General features: G+C 44.9%; 1 protein-coding gene across 1 annotated transcript in view; it reads left to right on the plus strand.

Annotated features, from left to right (window-relative positions):
• Positions 1-1,816: 1,816 nt before the first annotated feature.
• Positions 1,817-21,028, plus strand: part of kndc1 (kinase non-catalytic C-lobe domain containing 1) — a gene marked incomplete at both ends in the record, with an annotated part of 30,568 nt that continues 11,356 nt past the window's right edge. Inside the window, 16 exon segments of the mRNA XM_080849097.1 lie at positions 1,817-1,912; positions 3,947-4,145; positions 5,889-5,947; positions 7,438-7,584; positions 9,268-9,385; positions 10,484-11,262; positions 11,725-11,839; positions 12,079-12,150; positions 12,370-12,431; positions 12,717-12,875; positions 13,312-13,389; positions 13,831-13,903; positions 14,179-14,371; positions 14,941-15,827; positions 16,090-16,228; positions 19,293-19,643. Of these exon segments, the coding sequence (XP_080705223.1) occupies positions 1,817-1,912; positions 3,947-4,145; positions 5,889-5,947; positions 7,438-7,584; positions 9,268-9,385; positions 10,484-11,262; positions 11,725-11,839; positions 12,079-12,150; positions 12,370-12,431; positions 12,717-12,875; positions 13,312-13,389; positions 13,831-13,903; positions 14,179-14,371; positions 14,941-15,827; positions 16,090-16,228; positions 19,293-19,643 (3,527 nt within the window).

A 21,028-nucleotide genomic window follows, 5' to 3' on the forward strand; every position in this document is an offset into this window, starting at 1 on the left:
GGTGGTGGCATTCACTTGGCACAGCAGTGGGAGCCAAATTAAATGGCTTTTAATTCTCCCACGCACTCTCGCTGAATGGACTGTTGATGTGTCCTACCTTATTATGTGGGCTAACTGAAATGAAATGTTAACTAAAGCACAATACAGCGTGCAGCCTACCTGTGGGGGGACTTGATTCACTCACTGCAAGGACAGAGTTTCTATTCATTGAGCACTGGCTGCCTGTAGCTGCTGGCATTAAGTTGAAGTCACTTTTCCTTGCCTACAGAGTTCTTGCTGGGTCTTCTCCCACCTACCTTAATGCTCTTGTAAGGGCAAATGTTACACCCAGGATGCTGCGCTCGTCTAGTGAGCGTCCTCTGGCTCTGCCGTCAGATTCCAGACTATTCTCATTTGTAGTTCCACGTTGGTGAAACGAACTGCCTAGCACTACCAGAGCAGGGGGGGTGCCTCTCTTCCTTCAAGAAGCTTTTAAAGACCCAACTCTTCAGAGAGCACCTCCCTTCCTAAACTGGCACTTCGGGTAGTGCTTAGCTTGCACTTACACCGGTCACATTCCTGCATTTCTTTTTCTTTCTATTTTGTTTATTTTTATTTTCCTATGTAAAGTAGTATTTATTATTACACCAGGGTTCTAATGCTCGTAGCTTGACTGTTCTCTCCCTTGTAGGCTACGTCGCTTTGGACAAAAGCGTCTGCTAAATGACTAAATGTAAATGTAAATGTAAAATGCCCCTGACTCACCAGTGGCTGGCGCTATTTTGTGAAATGTCACTAGGAAAGTAAAAATCTCTAGTTGGGCATGTACTGAAACAACACATTGAATGCACCCAGTGCAACATTAGAGGCTTGAGACTCGAAAACAAACATTCAATTTCTTGTCATTTTTACACGTCGTAAGTTTCAATAACTCCATACCATTACATATCGACATTCAAGGAGCAAAGATGAGACGTCGTTGTGTGGTGAGAAGAACTGATAGAAAATCGCGCTGCCAGCGCCACCGGTGGGGAGAGGCCATTTTTTCCCCAAATCTTTATTTATTGGTGGCACCAATAAATAAAGGGCTACGCTCTTGCGGCTGTTTTAGCGCTCTTTTTAACGCCCATAGTATCAAATAATGATGCAAATGTGCTAATAGGGTGAAGCAAATGTCATTAAAAAAAAACATAAAGATTGTCTTATCCAGAATATTTCCATTTTGATGCCCTAATGTTGCACTGGGTGCCTTTAATAGAATGTATGAAAACAAAATGTTGTTTCATAATTTAACTGACCTCCAATTCTAGATTAATGATTCGTTACTGCATGGGACAAGCGTAATCGGCTATGAATGTGACATAAACGAGTGGGAAATTGTTTCCCTCGTTGCAGTGGGAGGTTGCTTGGAGGTGGCCGGGCTGCAGTTCAACACCACTGTCCATGTTTCTGTGGGGTTGCGGCGGTGGTTGCCATGACAGCATAGTTGCCAAACTCCCCCATCGCTGTCGTTTATTGACAAATCTTTACAAATCAGTCGTTTACTTTTCTGTTACGCATTTAAGATTCCTCGGGCAATCGTCTCTTTGTAGAAGAATACCGCAACATTCTCTCGGTCGGACAAGGAGCATTCTCAAGGGTCGGTGTCTCCGTTCAAATGTTTCAGCATGGAAGTTTGTGTTCGTGTACTCGGGATAGTGTTGCGAGGGGAAACAAGAGTGGCAGATAAGCTTGTTAGTCCTCATCCGTTTTATGCAGTGCGAACTATGATACTGCAGTACAACTGTTTTGAAGGGCTTGTACAATTGCATCGCGTTTTGATTTTACTCGAGTTGAAATGGGGACGTTTGTAACGGCTGTTGTTGCGTTCGGCGAGGAAGAAGATGAGGAGGAATATGAATCTGAGCATTTGCCACCTCTCATGGAAGATGAGGTAAGACCCTTTTAATTAGTGTCATACATGGGGGATTTAGGAACACAGTTTAGTTCATATTTGCCTTTGACTGTGATATTTGGCCAGATCTCTTGAAAATGCAAAGGAACTGTACGTGAGTTCAGCTGCATACGATTTCACACACACAAGTAGTTATGTTTTTTCACACGTATCAGTATTACTGCATGAGACTTATTCGATTGATTTGTTAAGATTATTGTGGCAATCTACAGGTACATATGTCGGCTTGTTCTACACTAATCTAGGAAAGATTTACTCTGATCCTTCCATGTCTTTACACTGACGTGGGACAACTTAATTGTCACCCTTTACTATATCAAATCATGAAAATGTTCTACATCTGTCATGACTTCTGTTTTATACATATTTGTTTATGCCTACATGCATGCATAATGTATGAAAAAAGTCTGACAGCAAGGAAACACATTGCATAAACTACCACCACCATCCTCGTCCTTTACTACTGTATAGAAAACAACCACTTTTATCAATCTGTCTGTCCTGTTAGCTTCAGTCTTGGGTAGCCTGTTTGAACAACTCCGAAGTGTCAGTGGCAAAAAGTCTCCCTCTCACTCAAACCGATCTTCACTTCTTCCATAACTCAAGCGCCTTCACTCTCTCTCTCAATCACCCACTCTCTCACCCACTGGCACTCTTTTGATATTTAACGGTGAACTTCAACCGTGACAGCTGAGGGAGTGGGGAGCTATGTAGGCCGACATGTTTAACTTGCAGTGAAAAGGAGCGACCGGGCTTCTCTGCGCTGTTCTCAAGGGAATCCGTCTATTTATGGGTTTGCGCTGCAGCGTCAAGTGTCGTTCTTCTTTGCCCTATATGCGCTAGTTTGTTCTCCCAATATGGGCCTCTACAAACAGCTTCCTGTTTTCAGTGTATCCCAGAATGTTTGCCCATCAGCATTTGTTGTTGAGTTCTTATTAGGGTTTAACAGACCTCAGCATTATGGGAACCGATGTAAAATGTGGTTCTAACTCGGTTCTGTGGGCCTGTTTTTCCCTGGCAGAACACATTGCTTGGCTGTTTCCTTTGAGCTCTTCTCCAAGTGAGGAGATTTTGGTGGCACCAAAGTGGCACAGAGGATTTCTGTTAATTGGCTCAGAGCAGTCTTGTGTCAATTTGTCTGAGAATTCCCATTTGTCTGAAAAATGTGTGTTGACTGGAAATGTTTGTGGTGAAATTAAGTGACAAATTGCACATCAAGGTCCTAAATGTTGTCTAAAAAAGAACATCAGGGGTTTGAGGGCTTCTAGCAATATTGATAAAGGATAGTTCTGTGAAGTCAGAACTAATTGCAAAAACGAGTCGTGGCATTTCAGTTGTCTCCATGGTGAATTGCTTATAGTTGACAGATACAAAACTCTGACCTATGGCATAAAACAAAGCCTAAGAAAGTCGCTTTGCTAAAGACGAGCACAGATGATGCTAGGCTACTGTAAGGCACAGACTGTCATTGGTCTTTCATTCAAATGAATGAGACATTGTGCTTGCTGGTGGTAAAGCACATGTAATGGAATTCTAATGTGATGAGCTCGACAAAAGAGACATTATGATCCTAATCTGTTTCAAATGTCATTGGAGCTGCGGTAACATGCTAAATTACGCTGAAGGGCAGCTTTTGTGTCCACTGACAGTGAGAGGGGGTCATGCGTTGTTATGTCATGATGTGAGTCAGTCCCCAGATTTTGGTTTGCTTTAAGTTAGTTAGTTTGCTTGACTATTGAATTAGACACTGTGGGTGGTCAAGGGATTTTATGTGAAAGCAGGTTGTGGTGGTGTACATTTACAGGTATTGTTCAATATGTGATTGTCTTACAGGGTGTGTTTTGGAGTGTGTGTGTGTGTGTGTTTGGGAGTGTGTGAGTCTACTCGGCATGAATACTGGTGGCACTAATGAATGTGGATGCGTGTGAAAGAGACAGAGTGCATCATATTGAAATCACTTGTGTATTTTGTAGTGTGTGTATAAATGATCATACATTTCTGTGCCTTCCCTAGGAGAACGTGTCCTTGGCGGACATCCTGTCGTTGCGAGACAGCTGTCTGTCAGAAGAGGACGTGTTGGCCGTGTGTGTTGAGTGTGTGTGCTCGCTGCAAGGCATCGCGCTGTCACATCTCTTTCACACCCTCTGCATCACGCCCGACACGCTGGCCTTCAACGCCCACGGCAACGTGTGCTTCATGGAGCAGCTCAGCGGTGAGTCAGGTCAGGCGAGGCATCATTTGCTCTCATCTCACTCAGCGGTGAGTCAGCGCTTTGTCCCCTGATTGGTCAGGCGAGTCATCATTTGCTCTCATCTCAATCATCGCTGAGGCAGAGCCTGGTGCTAGTGTGTGCTCTGCTCAGCTCAACCATGAGTCAGCAAAGTTATGAACGCTGCCCAAAACTCCACTGGGGGAAGCAGTGATTGCGTAAGACTTCAAACAGAAGTCGATTTTTTTTTCAGAGCGCTACTCGGGCAGACTTTGCTGTGTTTCGGATGGGTAGTGTGGTCCTTCTGTGTTCAGATGGGAGCCGTGGCCGTTCTGTGTTCAGAGAGGAGGTGTGGTCCTCCTGTGTTAAGATAGGAGGTGTGGTCGTTCTCTGGTCAGATGAAGCGCTCTGCTCAGTCGAACTTCTGTAAGGCACAATGAGTCTTCCATTCTCACCATGGGGGGGCTTTCTGTTTTAAAGCGGTCTTAGATTTTGTAACTCGAAGATCCATGGACAGTCGGTTTATACTCTCATCTAATAATATCATTATTCACTCTCTTCTCAAGGTTGTACTCAACATTTCATGTGAAATAATATCTGTTCATTTTTATCACCTGGACACAGAAATGAAAGCTTGCTTTGACTGCCATTACTAATGTCTCTCACTGAGCAGTGCATTGCTTAATGGCCATAGTAGCAGTGACCCAGGATCATGCTGAAAGCGAGCCTGTCCACACCCACTCCACAGACAGCCCCACTCCACCCCACACCTCATTCCGCCTCACACCCACTCCACAGACAGTCCCACTCCACCCCTCACCTCACTCCGCCCCACGCCCACTCCACAGACAGCAGGCTCAGCTGTCCCTCTCTGCTCCTCTGGCTATCCTCAAATACATTTATTTCCATCACAGATGCACTCGTCATTTATTAAATATTTACACTGCTGAAGCTCTTATTGTAGTATATCAAGACTACAGACGACACTGTCTTGTTTTTTAAGGTTTGTTTTATCAACAGAAAATGCCCCTGATAAAATGTTTTTTTCCTTGAATGTACGTATATATAAGAATATATAGCATGTATTCATATATAAAGATAGCACATGGCAGTATACGTTGCAGAAATAAGAAACAGTAAGACCCGCTTCTCCTGGTTAATCAACCATTTGAAACAGTGATTTTGTTATAACAGTGCAAAGCTTGTAGCACTTAACTGCACAGTGTGAGAGGCATTGCTTTCCCTGTTTCTCATACATATTTCCCAGTTTCTGCATCACCCTCCGACTCTTTCCCCAGTGCTGTCCTCCTTGCGGGGCAGACCATGTTGTTACCCCCCTCCCCCCCTCCCTCTCTGCTGTAATAACCTTGAGGAGTTTCTCAGCCTCACACCTGGGAATGGGTAAATAAGTCCTACCGAGAAAGACAGGCCCAAGACAAGCCTGACCCAGTTTTGAACAGCCCAGAACCTTCTGGAAGTCACTTGCGTGTGTATTCACTGCGTCTGGAGAAAACAGTGCCCTATTTAAGAAGGGAGCTGCACCAACTAAGTCCATAGTGCACACTGGATTCTTCTAATCAGAGTCATTGTCTGGTTTAGTTGTGTGTCTGTTTTTTAGGTTGTGGTATTAAAGTATAGCAGTAAAGTATAGTATTTCTGTCTATGTTCTGTCTCTGTCTACAGACATTTAGTATAACATTTATAATGTCAATAATCTCATATCATCTTTTTTGCGTTTCCTTTAAGATGATCCAGAGGGCTCCTTCGTGCCTCCAGAGTTTGATAGAACTGGGAGTACATTTGAGGTGAGTTTGTGAGTTCATCTGAAGTGGAAAGAAGCTTCATCAAACACTAGGTACATTTAACTATTTCTTTTTAATGCCCCTATGAAAAATGGCGACTCTTTATCAGAGTGGCAATATAGAAGGCTATATTTAGGATTTATAGTAAAATAGTCATTTCAAATAAAACTCTAGATTTGTTTGCTCATGAATGGCCCAAACTGCTGTATAAAACACAGGGCAGTGAGAACAGCTTCTATCTGATCAATCAAAAAACTCCTTTGTTCAGTTTAAAATCTCCACATTTGATTTATCACAAATGCTTGTTACACAGCAACACAGCTTGGCAGAACGGTCAACAGACTGTGTAAATGCGGAAACACAGCAATTAAGAAGCCCATTTTTCAGTCACACCTGATCACATACACTCATATACACAGACTGTACCCCCCCACCCCTCCCCCTCTCTCTCACTATGTCTCCTTCTCCCTTCTTCTCTCTCCCCCTCACAATCTGAGATGAGAGCAGCGTGGCCCCAGTGAATCGATTTCCTGCTCGGCTGCATTTATCAGCTGTTCAGTTTCTGAGCGTAATGTGTGTGTCAGCGCTCACCAAATAAGCCATTATGCACGGGGGCCTCCTCCGTCCTCCCGGAACACGAATCCTGTCCAAATCAGTGCCTTCGGAGCCATTAGCCTTGTCTCCCCCCGCCTCCCAGGGCTCTGGGTTCTTCACTCAGCGGCTGAAGACTGCCCCCTACTGGGCTGTGTGGAGTGCTGCATTAGCGGGGCCGCTGTCATATGGACCTGCTGAATGCTAATGCTAATAGTCAACTGTGCAGGGACACGCAGATCAATTCAAACGACCCTCTGCTCTGTGGAATGGTGACACTTATTTGATGTGCTATTGTGCCAATGTTAGGGTTACTACAGTGCGTGGTTACACTGATGTAACAATGTGCTTTTTTGATAGGTAGGACTCAAACATCTCTCTTTTATTTTGGTACCTTATACAAACAGTAGTGTTTTTTATCTGCAGTGTTTTTATATAATTGTGAATTGAATTTGGAATTGAATGTGAATTGAATTTGGAAGCACCTCTAAACAAATGATTTCAAGTCGTGCCTAGATTCTCCATTTTAACCTTATCTTCAGCTAACACTTGTCAGCCTACCCTATGGTGTGGTGGGACATTTCTGCTGTGGTGACACACTTCAAACATCCTCACCAAATGCAGCTCAACTCATCAGCATCTCCATACTACTGATGCATAATCTTCTTCCAATTGCACAGTGTTGGCTGGCTTTAGCCGTCTGACTCATTTAACATGGATATCAAACACTTGTGTTTTTTTTGGTACATTTTCCCAAAAGCAAGGAATGAGTCATAGCTTTGATCATTATCGCTTCTCTGAGTTCCTGCACAAGTCTGTGGCTCGGCCTCTATGTGAGGATATGGATGCAACATCTGTATGAGAACGTGCCTGAGCTTGATTCACGCCTCTACCCCCCACAGGGCCATGTGTACTCGTTGGGCAGCACCCTCCGCGCCGCGCTGGACTTTGTCATCGAGCCCGAGCTGAAGGCAGAGCTGGGGGCGGAGACTAAGAGGCTACTGGAGCAGATGCAGCAGGAGAGTCCTGAGGACAGGCCCCGCCCCCAGGTGAGGAGTTGGTGGATGCTTAATCGTTGTATACCTCAGTCAGTGTTCTCTCTCTCTCTCTCTCTCTCTTTCTCTCTCTCTCTCTCAGTGTTCTCTCTCTCTCTCTCTCTGTCTCTCTGTCTATCATGTAGTTAGTGTTCTCTCTCTCTCTCTCTCTCTTACGTAGTTGTTGTTTTTTCTCTCTCTCGCTCACGTATTCAGTTTTCTCTCTCTCTTTCTCTCATGTTGTCAGTGTTCTCTCTCTCTATAACGTACTCAGGGTTCTCTCTCTCTCACTAGGTCAGTGTTCTCTCTCTCTCCCATAGTCAGTGTTCTCTCTCTCTCTCTCTCTCTCTCTCACCTAGTTAGTGTTCTCTGTCTCTCTCTCTCATGTAGTCAGTGTGCTGTGATGTGTGTAATAATACGTCACAGAGGTCGTATGGTTACAGTGTGGTCTAAGGTTGCTGGAGCTCCACCTGTGAAAAGGTACAGTTCATAGCCAAATCAAAGCAAAAAGCCTTGCCTGAATTATTTGTGGAAAAAACGAGAACTGTTGGGGACCAAACATTTCTATAACTGATTCAGAGTGACATCAGGGGTGCAGTAAAGACTGCTTAACTGGGTGGCTTGTATTAACCCATTGATTTTATTGGGGTAGCTTGTATGAATCCATTGATTTGAATGGGGTGTCTTGTATTAACCCATTGATCTGATTAGGGTGTCTTGTACTAACCCATTGATTTGATTGGGGGGGCTAGTATTAACCCATTGATTTGATTGGGGTGGCTAGTATTAACCCATAGATTTTATTGTGGTGGCAGCGATTCATGCTATTCTTCCTTGTAGGATGTAACATAAAAGAGTTTGATTTGGATGGCCACAGCCAAGCTGTACCCCTGAATGTAACGCACTTTACATGAGGAAATCTCACTAATTAATGAGCAGGCATGCTGAGCAGCACCTTGAGGATTAGCTGGACTGCAATGTAATGCACAGCTCACAACCTACGCTTTCTCTCTGATTGTCTCTCTCTATCTTTCTCTCTCTCTTTCTCTCTCTCTCTCTATCTTTCTCTCTCTCTTTCTCTCTCTCACACACTCTTTCTTTTTCTCTCTATCTCTCTCTTGCTCCACATCTTTCATGAAGACACACACATAATGTTGTGTTGATGTGATAGAATAAGACAGCTCAGGGGATCTCTACAACATCTATTTCTTTAAGCACACTCACTGCCGTGCAAAGATCAGTTGGACGCCATCTGGCACCCTAATGAGTTTCACTGTGAAAACACTCATATTTCACCTCTTCAACAGCAACATTACCAAAGACATTTTAACTCCATTCCATTAAAGCATCGATTTGGACTGCAACTACAAAATGCTGAGTGGAATTCTATGTCAGGTTAATCTGGGAAGCAAACGGCAATGTGCAGACTACAGTGAAGCATGCTGTTAATTGGTCTGCCAAGCAATGCTTGTCCGAAGAGGACTTAATGAAGTGATAAACAAAACGCTAGAGTCAGTCAGCAAAGGATCTTTATGTGGATTCTAAGTGAAAACTTTTATATAATGACAAGCAAATAACTCTAGGTAGCATGCTTTTAACGGTGTACAGGAAACCAAGCGTGTGTGTGTGTGTGTGTGTGTGTGTGTGTGTGTGTGTGTGTGTGTGTGTGTGTGTGTGTGTGTGTGTGTGTGTTTGCAGGACATTTTGTCTTTGGGAGAGCTCAGACTCACATCCAGCTCATCACTGACCATCTGTCGCAAGCTGTCCTCCATTGGAAGAAGAGTCCTGTCCATCGAATCAGTCGCGACGCTTCAAGGTTGGACTACACTCAGCCCAATTGTTTTGATGGTGTTCTTTGTAATCAGTACATAGAAGCAGAGAAGTCAAAAAAACACTTTGACACTTTGAAAACGAACTAATGAGCTGCGAAAAAGGCCTAAAATTTGAAAACGTGATTTTGAAAATATCATGACGTTTTTGTTTATGTAATTTGCCTTACAAAGAAACTGGTGTGCAGAAAGTCTTTTACCATAGCTGTTCCAACAATGTTTTATCCTTCTGTTGATTCAAAAGATAGAGGTTATCTTTTAAATATGCCGATTGCTCCACATGGCTTTCTGTGAAAGCCTTTTTGTGTTGGTGCAGTTTCTCTTTATCTCCTCTTGGGATTTCCCTGTGATAATATAGTGTTGCCTGGTTGCCTTGCCACATGGGTTCTCATCTGTCCCAGAAGCAGACATAGAACAGATAGTGATCTTTACACTTAAATAGATAGCTCAAGGTTGACAGAAGAAGTGGGAAAACGTTATCGCCTATAGTGACAATCAGAGTCCAAGCGGAGTCAGAATGCCAGAGGCACAAGATCAGGGGCAGAGAAAGCTACAGAGGCAGATAACAGCCTGAGATCATACACGGAGCTCCAAGAAGTCCGAATGCAGATAACAGTCTGGGATCATACCGTACCATATCGTAGTCCGTAAACAGGCAATACATTCCCAAAAAATGAATATCCAACACCGTAAAGGGCAAGACAAAAATTGGAAACCGTAACCAGGTCGTGAGATAAGACACTAGAAAACTTGAAACTGTTGAAAACGGCTATAGCACCAAAGCGATAATCTGGCAAAGAAAGAACGACCATGCCTGGCTTTTTATACAGTTGTGAACGGGCTGATGAGAGACAGGTGTGAGAGGGAGTTAGTGATAGGTTCTGTTGGCTGTCAATCACTCACACAGGAAAAAAATGGGGTGGCGGATGGAAGTAAAGAGGAATTAACACGGAGAAAAGGTGGCAAGGAAGATGACAGACCAGGCAAGGATGTGACAGGTTAAGTCACGGTTGTATGGTCATTGGATTTGAAGCTCCCTAAACTTTGATCGTAAGGTTTCATGTGTGTCTGTTTGAATTTAACAGATAGATGGGAGACATCTTGGGAGAGTCATTGGAGGCAGGTGAAAGCCTGCCAGCTGTTCTCAGAGCAGTCTTCAGCTGACAGGTGCAGTGGTTTGATGGAGAACCATATCAGTGACTGGGCAGCCACAGGAAGTTGTGCCGACGACACCCAGGAAGACTACGACGACGATGACGACGACCAGCACCTGCTGCAGTACCACTGCTCCAGGCCCTCTTACTGGAAAGAGTACTCTGACAATGGCCTGCTGGGTAGAGAAGCCGGGGCACTTGAGGGAGCGGAGGCGTTCCAAACTCAGGGTGACAGCAGGTCCCAGAACAGTTCCCCCGTGCACTGCCGGGCCCCGGCGAGGAGGAAGCAGCCCTGGGCGGTCCTCAACCGCTCCTGGTCTGTCCCGGACTCCAACAACCTGCCGCCGGCGGCGCTCTCCCCTCCCCCGCACCCTGACATCAGCTCCCATGTAGATGACCTGACGGAGATCGGGGCGGAACAGCCCAGCTCGGCCCGTCCCCTGGTCTGGAACAAAGCGCTGCAGAGAGGGTCCGCATCCGCCCCGCCTGAGGAGAGCTCTGGACCGGAGGTGGCGCGTGTCTGCACTCACACGCCCTCTGACACAAGCGGAGATGGAGCAGTAGAGGACTGGTTGGAGCAGGAAGCCGAAGGTGATCAGACCTCTCCTTCCTCGTCGAGCACGGAGACGGAGAGGAACAACGGCATGTACAGCTCTAATAACCACATGACTAAAAGCATGCTGTGCCTCAATGAGGAATCTCAGGATGAGGTGAGTGAAGTCTGCCCTCTTCTTCTTTTCGTTTCACTGAAGCGTGATAGTTACATGACAGTTTCCCCATTTCTGTCTGATGAGGCATTACCTTGTGTTTCTGAATGTCTGAATCTAACACATCATACAATTTGAAACAGCCTGGGTAGAGGTTCTCTTTTTTTCTGTCATGTACTTCTGTTCAGTTCAATCCCAGTGCCTCCCAGTAGATGTCACTAAAGTAAAAAATAAATTAAAAAAAGTAAATGTTCCCTCATTCCATATTGCAGTAATCTGAAGCATATGCAAACATCTTATTATTCAACTTTGGCTAAAATGTTATTCGTTTGTCTGCTAGTAAGGTTTCTTTTTTTTTACCTCCTCTATTAAATCTCATTGGTGTAGAATGGTAATAAGAACTCTTGAGTGTGGTTCGTCTTCTTGCAGCAGGGCCCTTTAAGTCTTGTCTTGTCTTTGCTCCAGTGGGTCTCCCTGAGGGAGCTCCTCTCGCGCTGCTCTCGGCCGCTCTCAGTGAAGGAGCTGTGGGCTTTGTGTTACACCTCTCTGGCTACTCTCCAGACCTACATCGACTTCCCAGGTCGGCACTTTTCATCCTCCGCAGCACTAGCATGCTCGAGATGCACTCCATTGTAGCCAGTAAATGATCATTCTTGTGGGCTCTCAAGCAAGCGCTGTCCAGAGACCAGTTTTCCTTGCCCAATTTGCATAACCAAGACCTATCCTGTCTCTGCATCTAATGATTCTTTAATTGGGATTAATGTCTGGAAGAGCAATGGATGTGCTTGTCCTGAGAATTGCCTTTTCTTCTTTGAACAGCTTACTTGTGCCTGGATACTGTGTATGTGGGCTGTGAGGGGGAAATTCTTTTTCTGAAACCTAAAAACACAGGTACTGCTCCAATAGATTATCTAAAGATACTATTCTATTCTGACATTATATCTAAGTGCAGTACACACCACACACACACAAGCAGACTTTCACTAAGCTGTATATCTTGTTTGTTTTTAGCAAATAAAACTATAATATGACAGACCTTCAGGCAGGTATATTTTGAAGTGAGTAATAACGTAATGAGGTAATGATTAATTCATTGTGTGTCCTCTCCAGGATCCTGTGATGCCTTTTATTTAGCACCAGAATATTTGGAGCATGGCATTGTGACAGAAAAGGTTTGTTTGAATTTGAACTTCACACATCACTTTAGAAGAGATTTTGCTTTAAGATTGCAGCGCAAGAAAGGCAGTGATTTAACATTTCAAAGAAACGCATAAATTGTTTTGACATTGTATTAAAATAGCCTACCTCAGATCCACAATAACCACCAATGATACACACCAATGCAACGGCATTGTGAAATGGACACTGTCGACACACTCCTACCTGGCACACACACACTTGGCCTGGTACGACTCTGTGTCCCATAGGAACAGTTATCTCTCATGGTTGTGTTTCAGGCTTGTGTGTATGGGGTAGCTGCCATCCTCTGGGCAACAGCCAAGTTCAGCTTGTCCCCTCATCATAAACTGGCCATGCCCAGAAAACTCAAGAGGCTTCTCCTGGAGATGGCCAAAAGGACTCCTATTGAGAGGCCTTCAATTGTTATGGCAAAGAAGGTAAGGAACCTGCAGTATCTTGTCATGTAAACAACGTGGGGGTAAATTAGGGGATTTTGCAATGTAACTTAATAATTATGTGTTATTAGGTGGCTCTAATGTAGTTTACTTCACAGTGTGTGCTTACTTCTATTAATAAATAAAATAATTTTATATTATGCTGTATAAATGGCATGGCACTTTCTTTTCTCATTTCCAATCCCATTTGAAGGTGTTGATATTAATTATTTTCTTAATTTATTTTTTTCCACCAAAAATCACTTTGCCTGACTGCTTTAATATACACACTGTTGCTTAGTGTCAGTAATATCAGCCATGATGTTGTCAGGATATATTGGTTATTCGAAGTCTGTGTAGGATGCATACTAGCATACTCATACTGTTTAGGTGCTGTTATGAGTATGTGGCTGTACAAGTGTGTGTGTTCCTGTTGCAGAGCTGTCGTGATTACCTGTCTCGCCAGGGCACAACGGCAGAGGCTGTGTGGACCCAGCTCATCGACAGAGTCCACAAAGTATGAGTCTCCTTCCTCACACCGACACTGTACTGAGTGAAACATCAACACCATTGCAAACTCCCTAAGCTTCACACAACATAACTACATACACTTAAAAAACAACAACAAAAAACCATAAGGATGCTAATTCATGTCTGTGTTGTGGTTCGGAAAGACATGAATGTCAGTCATGCATCACTTGTTAAAACTTTTGTGCCATTGTTTGGAGGGGGGGGGGGTGATGGAGGAGTGGGGGAGGATTTACATACTGATAGTTTATTGTTGCCACTCTATGGAGCAATCTAGGAGAAGCCTGCATAGTTTCTGTTGTTGCAATGATCGTTTTCAAAGTAAGACTGCCCTCTCTCCGAGATGATGTGACGACGGCTGTTGTGAGTGAAGCACAACACATCTGTGGTGTAATGGGTTGTTAACGGTGAAACGTGTCTGTTGTTGAAGTCACCCAGTGGCAGACCTGGAGAGGCACACAGCAGTCTGGGCAGCACACGGTCAGAGGCAGAGGTCAAAGCGGGTGTGTTCAGTGTCCCTTTGCTTCCTTCGAGCTTCCTCTCCTCCTAATGCTCCTAACCTTTTCAATGGTGGTGGACCACTCGTCTTTCTAACATTTCTAACATTTCTTGGTGCTGGCCCTTTCAAGCCTTGTGGTGTGCTCTGTCACATTAATTGTGTGGCTTTTTACCTAACAGAATAGTGCCTTTCTAAGTTATGTATGTAACACTATATAATGGATTTATGTTGCTTTGAGTTGGTGTTGTGGTAATGTGGTGGCTTTTTGCCTGAACGCAGCCTTCAAGCCCATAGCCAGTGAAGGCCGCCTGGCTCCAGTCTTGGGCCCCCTTCCCCATAGTTACCCCATCTCCATGGCGACGCATCTGCCTGAAGCTTTCACCTCTCCTGCAACCCACTTCATCCCCATCGTCCTGGTGCGGAATGATGGCACAGACCAGGAGCCACCTGTGGCTGATGCTGGCTCTGAGACGTGAGCTTTCTCTTTCTTTCTCTTCCTCTCTCTCTCTTTCATTCTGTCTCCTCTCTTTCTTTCTCTTCCTCTCACTCTCTTTCATTGTCTCCCTCTCTTTCTTTCTCTTCCTGCCACTCTCTTTCATTGTCTCCCTCTCTTTCTTTGTCTTCCTCTCACTCTCTTTCATTGTCTCCCTCTCTTTCTTTCTCTTCCTCTCACTCTCTTTCATTGTCTCCCTCTCTTTCTTTCTTTTCCTCTCACTCTCTTTCATTGTCTCCCTCTCTTTCTTTCTTTTCCTCTCACTCTCTTTCATTGTCTCCCTCTCTTTCTTTCTCTTCCTCTCACTCTCTTTCATTGTCTCCCTCTCTTTCTTTCTCTTCCTCTCACTCTCTTTCATTGTCTTCCTGTCTTTCTTTCTCTTCCTCTCACTCTCTTTCATTCTGTCTCACTCTCTTTCTGACTATTGTATTTTTTTCTCTTTCTCCTTCCCTTTCTGTCTTTGGATATTTCTGTCTCCTTTCTTTATCTCTGTCCCTCTGTACTTCTGGCATTCCATCTATGACCAGACCGTTCTCCTGTTTTTGCAGAACCACAAATGGAGTTCTGACGAGAAGTGACAGTTCATACCTGGGGGGCCCCGATGTGACAGCGACCCCCCCACACGCCTCAGGCTCACCCCTCGCTGATACAGGCACAGACCAGAAACAGGCTGACAGAGGCGGAGCTTCTAATATCGTTGGCGGGGTTACGCAAGATGACCACTCCTCCTCCTCCTCCTCCTCGAGTAGCCGGACTCTTGTCTCTTCTGCACCTCCAGATCACCATCTCACCGATTCTACACCTCCAGCCAATCAGGATAGTGACGCACAGGTTGCTGTTCTGCCCAGGACCTGCCTGTCTGTTTTTAACAACTTCCTGCTACAGCAGGACCCTCAGACAGGGAGGATCACCCTTCTGCCTGTGCAGATCGCCACAGCACAGACTTTAACAGGACCTGACCTTTCCTCTATGCCACCCTTATCCGCAGGGTCAATTCAAGGTCAAATAACTGATCAACACATCTCGGACGCTATCAGCGGTTCTTCGAAAAATGCAACCGGATGTCTTTGCACAGCCACATCTCATCGTCTGACCAATTCCTCACCTGCCTGCTCGAATGCCCCCACCCCCCACGTTAGGACAGGAAGGCCACAGGTGAACTCCTACCCAGCCTGCTCGAATGCCCCCACCCCCCACGCTCAAACAGGAAGGCCACAGGTGAACTCCTCTTTAGCCTGCTCAAATGCCCCCACCCCCCACGCTCAAACAGGAAGGCCACAGGTGAGGGCCACCCCGAGGCACCATCAGCCACCCCCATTATGGTCCACCCCCTGCCAAACACACTGGCCCACTCTGCAGCATGTCATTGGCCTGATCCGGGAACAGTTTGCCTATGACGGCTACCTGGAGAATGGAGTCCAGGACCTGGCCATGGGTATGTGACCGTCACCACAGTTCCCTCAACAGCTCCACAGTGTAAACAGTTGGTTACCATGCAACAAGCTCAGCAGACGTCAGCGGATCAGGAGGATTCCAGTTTTGTTCTGTTTCTCACAAGGCTTTTGTAGTTTTGTATGGCGTGATTATAGTTCTATAATTACATCTGGGATAATTGAGATTACATTAGTTTAAATGGCTTCTGTGTGACTTTGGTGAAAATAACCAGCTAATTTTGTCTTTTTTGCTTCTCTTCAAAGGGGAATACATTTTCTCCCTGAGGGATCTGCAGTTTGAAACCTTCTGCCGTGTCATCGCTGAGAAGTTCCCTGACCTGTACTGGGAAGAGGAACTCCTGGTCATGCTTCATTGTGCTGTCAATCACAACCTCCTGTCTGTGTAAGTGGATGTGTGTGATCGCAAGTGAATATCATCTCACACATGCATTCACATTGCACAATGCATTTGTCTCACATACACACTACATTTTGCTGTTGTAGAAAGCAGGAAGTCCACATTTAATTGCCTTTCCTTCGATCCATAAGAAAATCAACAAAACATGATCCAAGGCATGACCCACACGATCAACTTACTGACACTAGCACAGACAGTAAATACATACTAATGAAAGTCCCTCCCCCCTCACACACACACACACACACACACACACATCCCCCTACAAACACAGACACACACACGCACACACACACACACACACGCACACACACACACACATAAATACCTACACACCACACACACACAAACACACACACACACACACACACACACACACACACACACACACACACATACGCACACACACACACACACACACTCACACACATACACACACACTTTTATGTCAATTCGGTTATGTATTTTCAGTGTACAGTGGCATGAACCACAGGCTTGTCAACAGGTTGGCGCTTTGCGAAAGAGAATAAAGAAGCTTGGCTGGAGCAAAGTGGGGTGTCTCCAAAGGTGTCTCGAAATGAGGACTTCTTCCCGCTTCAAACGTACATTTCTTTCGCACAAGAGGCACTTAAAAATCCCCAACTCCTACACACACACACACACACACACACACACACGCACACACACACACACACACACACGCACACATACCATGCTCCCAACGTACTCTGTGTCATTCACTGTTCTCTGAAGAAGGTGTATGAATGAAAGAAAAGAAACACACACACACACTCTGCGGTGAAAGCGGTCCCTATGGTTACGGTGGGCCTAGTAGCCCGTGGCCATCTGCTGGAGTGTGTACCCGGGGGCTCTCTCCGCGCTGCTCTTAGAAGATGGTGTTTTTCTGGAGTGTCCTTCACTCAGCTCTTTGAGTCATCTCTTTCACAGCGTATGCACAAAGAGAGCCTCTCGAGCCGGCATTTACACAAAGCAAGAGAGGTGTGTGTGTGTGTGTGTGTGTGTGTGTGTGTACCCAGTCCCTCATCAACACCTTCTTCCCGTCCGCGGTTGAGTTGGAGAGGGCACGAGGGGTTACGCTGGGAGAAAAGCAGTGTTTTAATCAGTTGCTTCAGTAAACAACAATCCCCAGTGCTTTCCTCCATGAAGTTGCAGTCTCTGTTGTAGGAGAAGTAGTTTTAGAGAAAGTGCAAAGCTGAAGAAAATGATAATAATCCTTCCCCCAAACAGGCTCCTCCTGTAGACTCTGTCAGAAGATAGAGGGTCGGGGAGGGAGGGAGTGGTGGAGGGAGGCCAGTCACTGCATGTGACACTAGCCTCAGTCCCTGTGTTCCTCTCTTGGGGACTAAATCTGAGGCTCCACCATATGAGACGAACGGAATGCTTCTTTGCCACTTTCATCAGTGTCTGTTTTTCGAAACTGTCCTTTCATAACGTGTCTTCTGAGAAGCAGCAAGTAAGTTGAACTTCACATTTACTTTCACATCAGGTTGCGGAAAAACAAGTGTGGATTTGACTTTGAGCACAATATTTATGAACAGGTTATGAGATATAATATTTTACTTTACTAACACAGTATTTATGAACAGGTTATGAGATATAATATTTGACTTTACTAACACAGTATTTATGAACAGGTTATGAGATATAATATTTGACTTTACTAACACAGTATTTATGAACAGGTTATGAGATATAATATTTGACTTTACTAACACAGTATTTATGAACAGGTTATGAGATATAATATTTGACTTTACTTTCTCAATACTTATGAACAGGTTATTAGATATAATATTTGACCTCACTTACTCAATACTTATATATAATTAGATTCCGCCTGGAGGGTGTGGAAACTGTATTTTGCAGATCTGCACTGTGGATTGTGTAGTTATCTATGTGTAGCACAAATATTCCACAGTGTGTTTGCTGTTGTTTATTTGCTGTGGTTTATTTTAGTCTTAGCTGGAGAGTAGCGTGATGCATACGTCCCACGAATAAAGAACTCTTTATGGACTGATAAAGAGCTGTTTTAATCATGACACAACCTGGAAACATTGTCTGTTTTACTGAGCCTGTTACTGCGTGGCATCTCCTTGTCGGTGTGTTGAAGTGTTTGGCGAAATGTGTTATTATAGTGGTTGTGCAGTTCGCAGTCAAGACAGGGAATCAGTCAGGAAGAGAGGGGATGTGTGTTTAAAACAGTGACGAAGTCTTCTTTTTAAAACTTCCATTGTTGTTGATCATCGTTTCTGATGGGTGTTTAGGAAGCACACCCCTTCACCACAGGACTGTTATGTTCAAGAGCGCTAGGCGTTGCGCAGGCTGCTCAATGGTTTCACCCTTTTAGCTTGAATTCATGAGCTGTGTTTATGCAGCATTTCATTTTTGTTCTGTTGTTGACCAATTACTTTCCTGTGTAAGGTGCATTTATTTTATAGTTTGTAGTATTTCATCTGTAATGATTTTGTAGAAAACTTTTTTACCCAGTTCTTCCCTGTGCAGTTGCTGTGCTGAATGCAACCTCTGTAAAAGAGTTTGGTCTAGTCTAGAGTCTTGTTTAGGCCAGTGTGGTGTGCAGACACTATTGTATGGTGTCAGGCCTCAGCAGACGTCAGCTGGGTGAATGTCGTTAATTGCAGTATTGCTACAGTTACTTTTGGTTTGATTATAATCATTAAGTTTGCCTTCAAACTTTTGTTTTGACCCTCCTGTCATGTTTATTTTCCTTGTTTCTGTATTTACGTTCGGACATTTCACTGTAAATATGTTACGTGGGTGAATATATACACTTTATCTGAAGACAATACAAATTCTACTCTTCACAGTCATCAATTGCGAGCCTCCATGTTTTAAAAAGACGACCAGTCATGGATCCCTTTTAACAGTGTACCTCTGTCTCTCCCTCCCTCTCTCTCTCTCTCTCTATCGCCCTCTCTTCCCTCTCTCTCTCTCTCTCTCCCCCTCTCTCACTCTCTTCCTCCCCTCTCTTGTCTACATGTTTGGGCCTCCTCTGGATGACCCCACACAGAGCATCTAATGAACCGTCCCCATCAAAGGCGGTGGAAAGGGCAGCCTTATCGCCCCAGACTGCAGGGTGGAGAGACCACAGACCCCAGGCGGAGCGCTCCCCCCTCGACCACAACGCCAACCAGCGCTTGGCTCTCACCCTCAGTGGCCCGGCGATAGACCTGTCAAAGCCGGCGCCGCCGAACAGGGAGACGGTGAAAACGACTGACCTCAGAACAGCAGAAAGAACGCCAGCACGTAAGAGAGCTGACGTGACAACAACAGCTCCATGTGTGCAGGGAGGAACAGTGGAAGTGACATCAGAGGAGAGTAGGGGGCATGGTGGCACAGGTAGGAAATGTATACATCTTACGTAGCAGTGTTTTCCTTCATGAAATGTGTTTGTGATGTTTTTAAACTGATTTGATTTGATGCCCTGAAAAAAGGCAGTCGTGTCGCATTTATTTCCAGCTTTGACTGAGCATAAGAATAAAAGCAATGCTTGTGATTGGCCACTGAAAGGGGTTGTTAGTGGCATGACTGGCTCTTGAATGGAGCGGCACAGAGAGTGGGGCATTGAGCCTTGCCAGAGGCTACCCAGGAGGCCACACAGCCCTTCAGATGGAGATGTGGTTGCTGAGGAAATTGGAATTTTATTGGCGAAAGAGGACCACTCAGCTGTGAATCAAACTTCCTCCATCAATAATAACTGCATGTGCAAAAAGTTTCCTATGTTCCTCTCCAAACCTTGACATATATCTCTCTGTATACAGCAGATTAGGGGTTTTAAAACAGTGTCCCCTGTGTGTATGTTAATAGTATTGCAATTTTTATTGTGCCCTTTTTGACAATTAATGATCTGTTCCGCCCTATTAGTGTCGACCTGTTATCCTCTCATCTATTCATTCATTATCCTGGCCCTCCCCTCTCTCCCTCTCTCTGTCTCTATCTACTGTATCTCTCTCTCCCCTCTCTCCCTCTCTCTGTCTCTATCTACTGTATCTCTCTCTCCCCTCAATCTCTCTCTGTCTCTATCTACTGTATCTCTCTCTCCCCTCTATCTCTCTCTGTCTCCATCTACTGTATCTCTCTCCCCTCTCTCTGTTTCTATCTACTGTGTCTCTCTCCCTCTCTCTCTTCTTCTCCCTTCTGTCTGTTTCTTTCTACGGTGTCTCTCTACCCTTCTCTTTTTCTCTCTGTCTCTATCTACTGTATCTCTCTCTCCCCTCTCTCCCTCTCTCTGTCTCTATCTACTGTATCTCTTTCTCCCCTCTATCTCTCTCTGTCTCTATCTACTGTATCTCTCTCTCCCCTCAATCTCTCTCTGTCTCTATCTACTGTATCTCTCTCTCCCCTCTATCTCTCTCTGTTTCTATCTACTGTGTCTCTCTCCCTCTCTCTCTTTCTCCCTTCTGTCTGTTTCTTTCTACGGTGTCTCTCTACCCTTCTCTTTTTCTCTCTGTCTCTATCTACTGTATCTCTCTCTACCCTTCTCTTTTTCTCTCTGTCTCTACCTACTGTATCTCTCTCTCCCCTCAATCTCTCTCTGTCTCCATCTACTGTATCTCTCTCCCCTCTCTCTGTTTCTATTTACTGTGTCTCTCTCCCCCTCTCTCTTTCTCCCTTCTGTCTGTTTCTTTCTACGGTCGGTGTCTCTCTACCCTTCTCTTTTTCTCTCTCTCTGTATCTATCTACTTTAGCTCTCTCTTTCTCTCTCTCTGTCTCTATTTACTGTGTCTCTCTCCCCTCTCCCTCTCT

Source organism: Sprattus sprattus (genome assembly GCF_963457725.1).
Source record: "Sprattus sprattus genome assembly, chromosome: 12".
Lineage (NCBI taxonomy): Eukaryota > Metazoa > Chordata > Actinopteri > Clupeiformes > Clupeidae > Sprattus > Sprattus sprattus.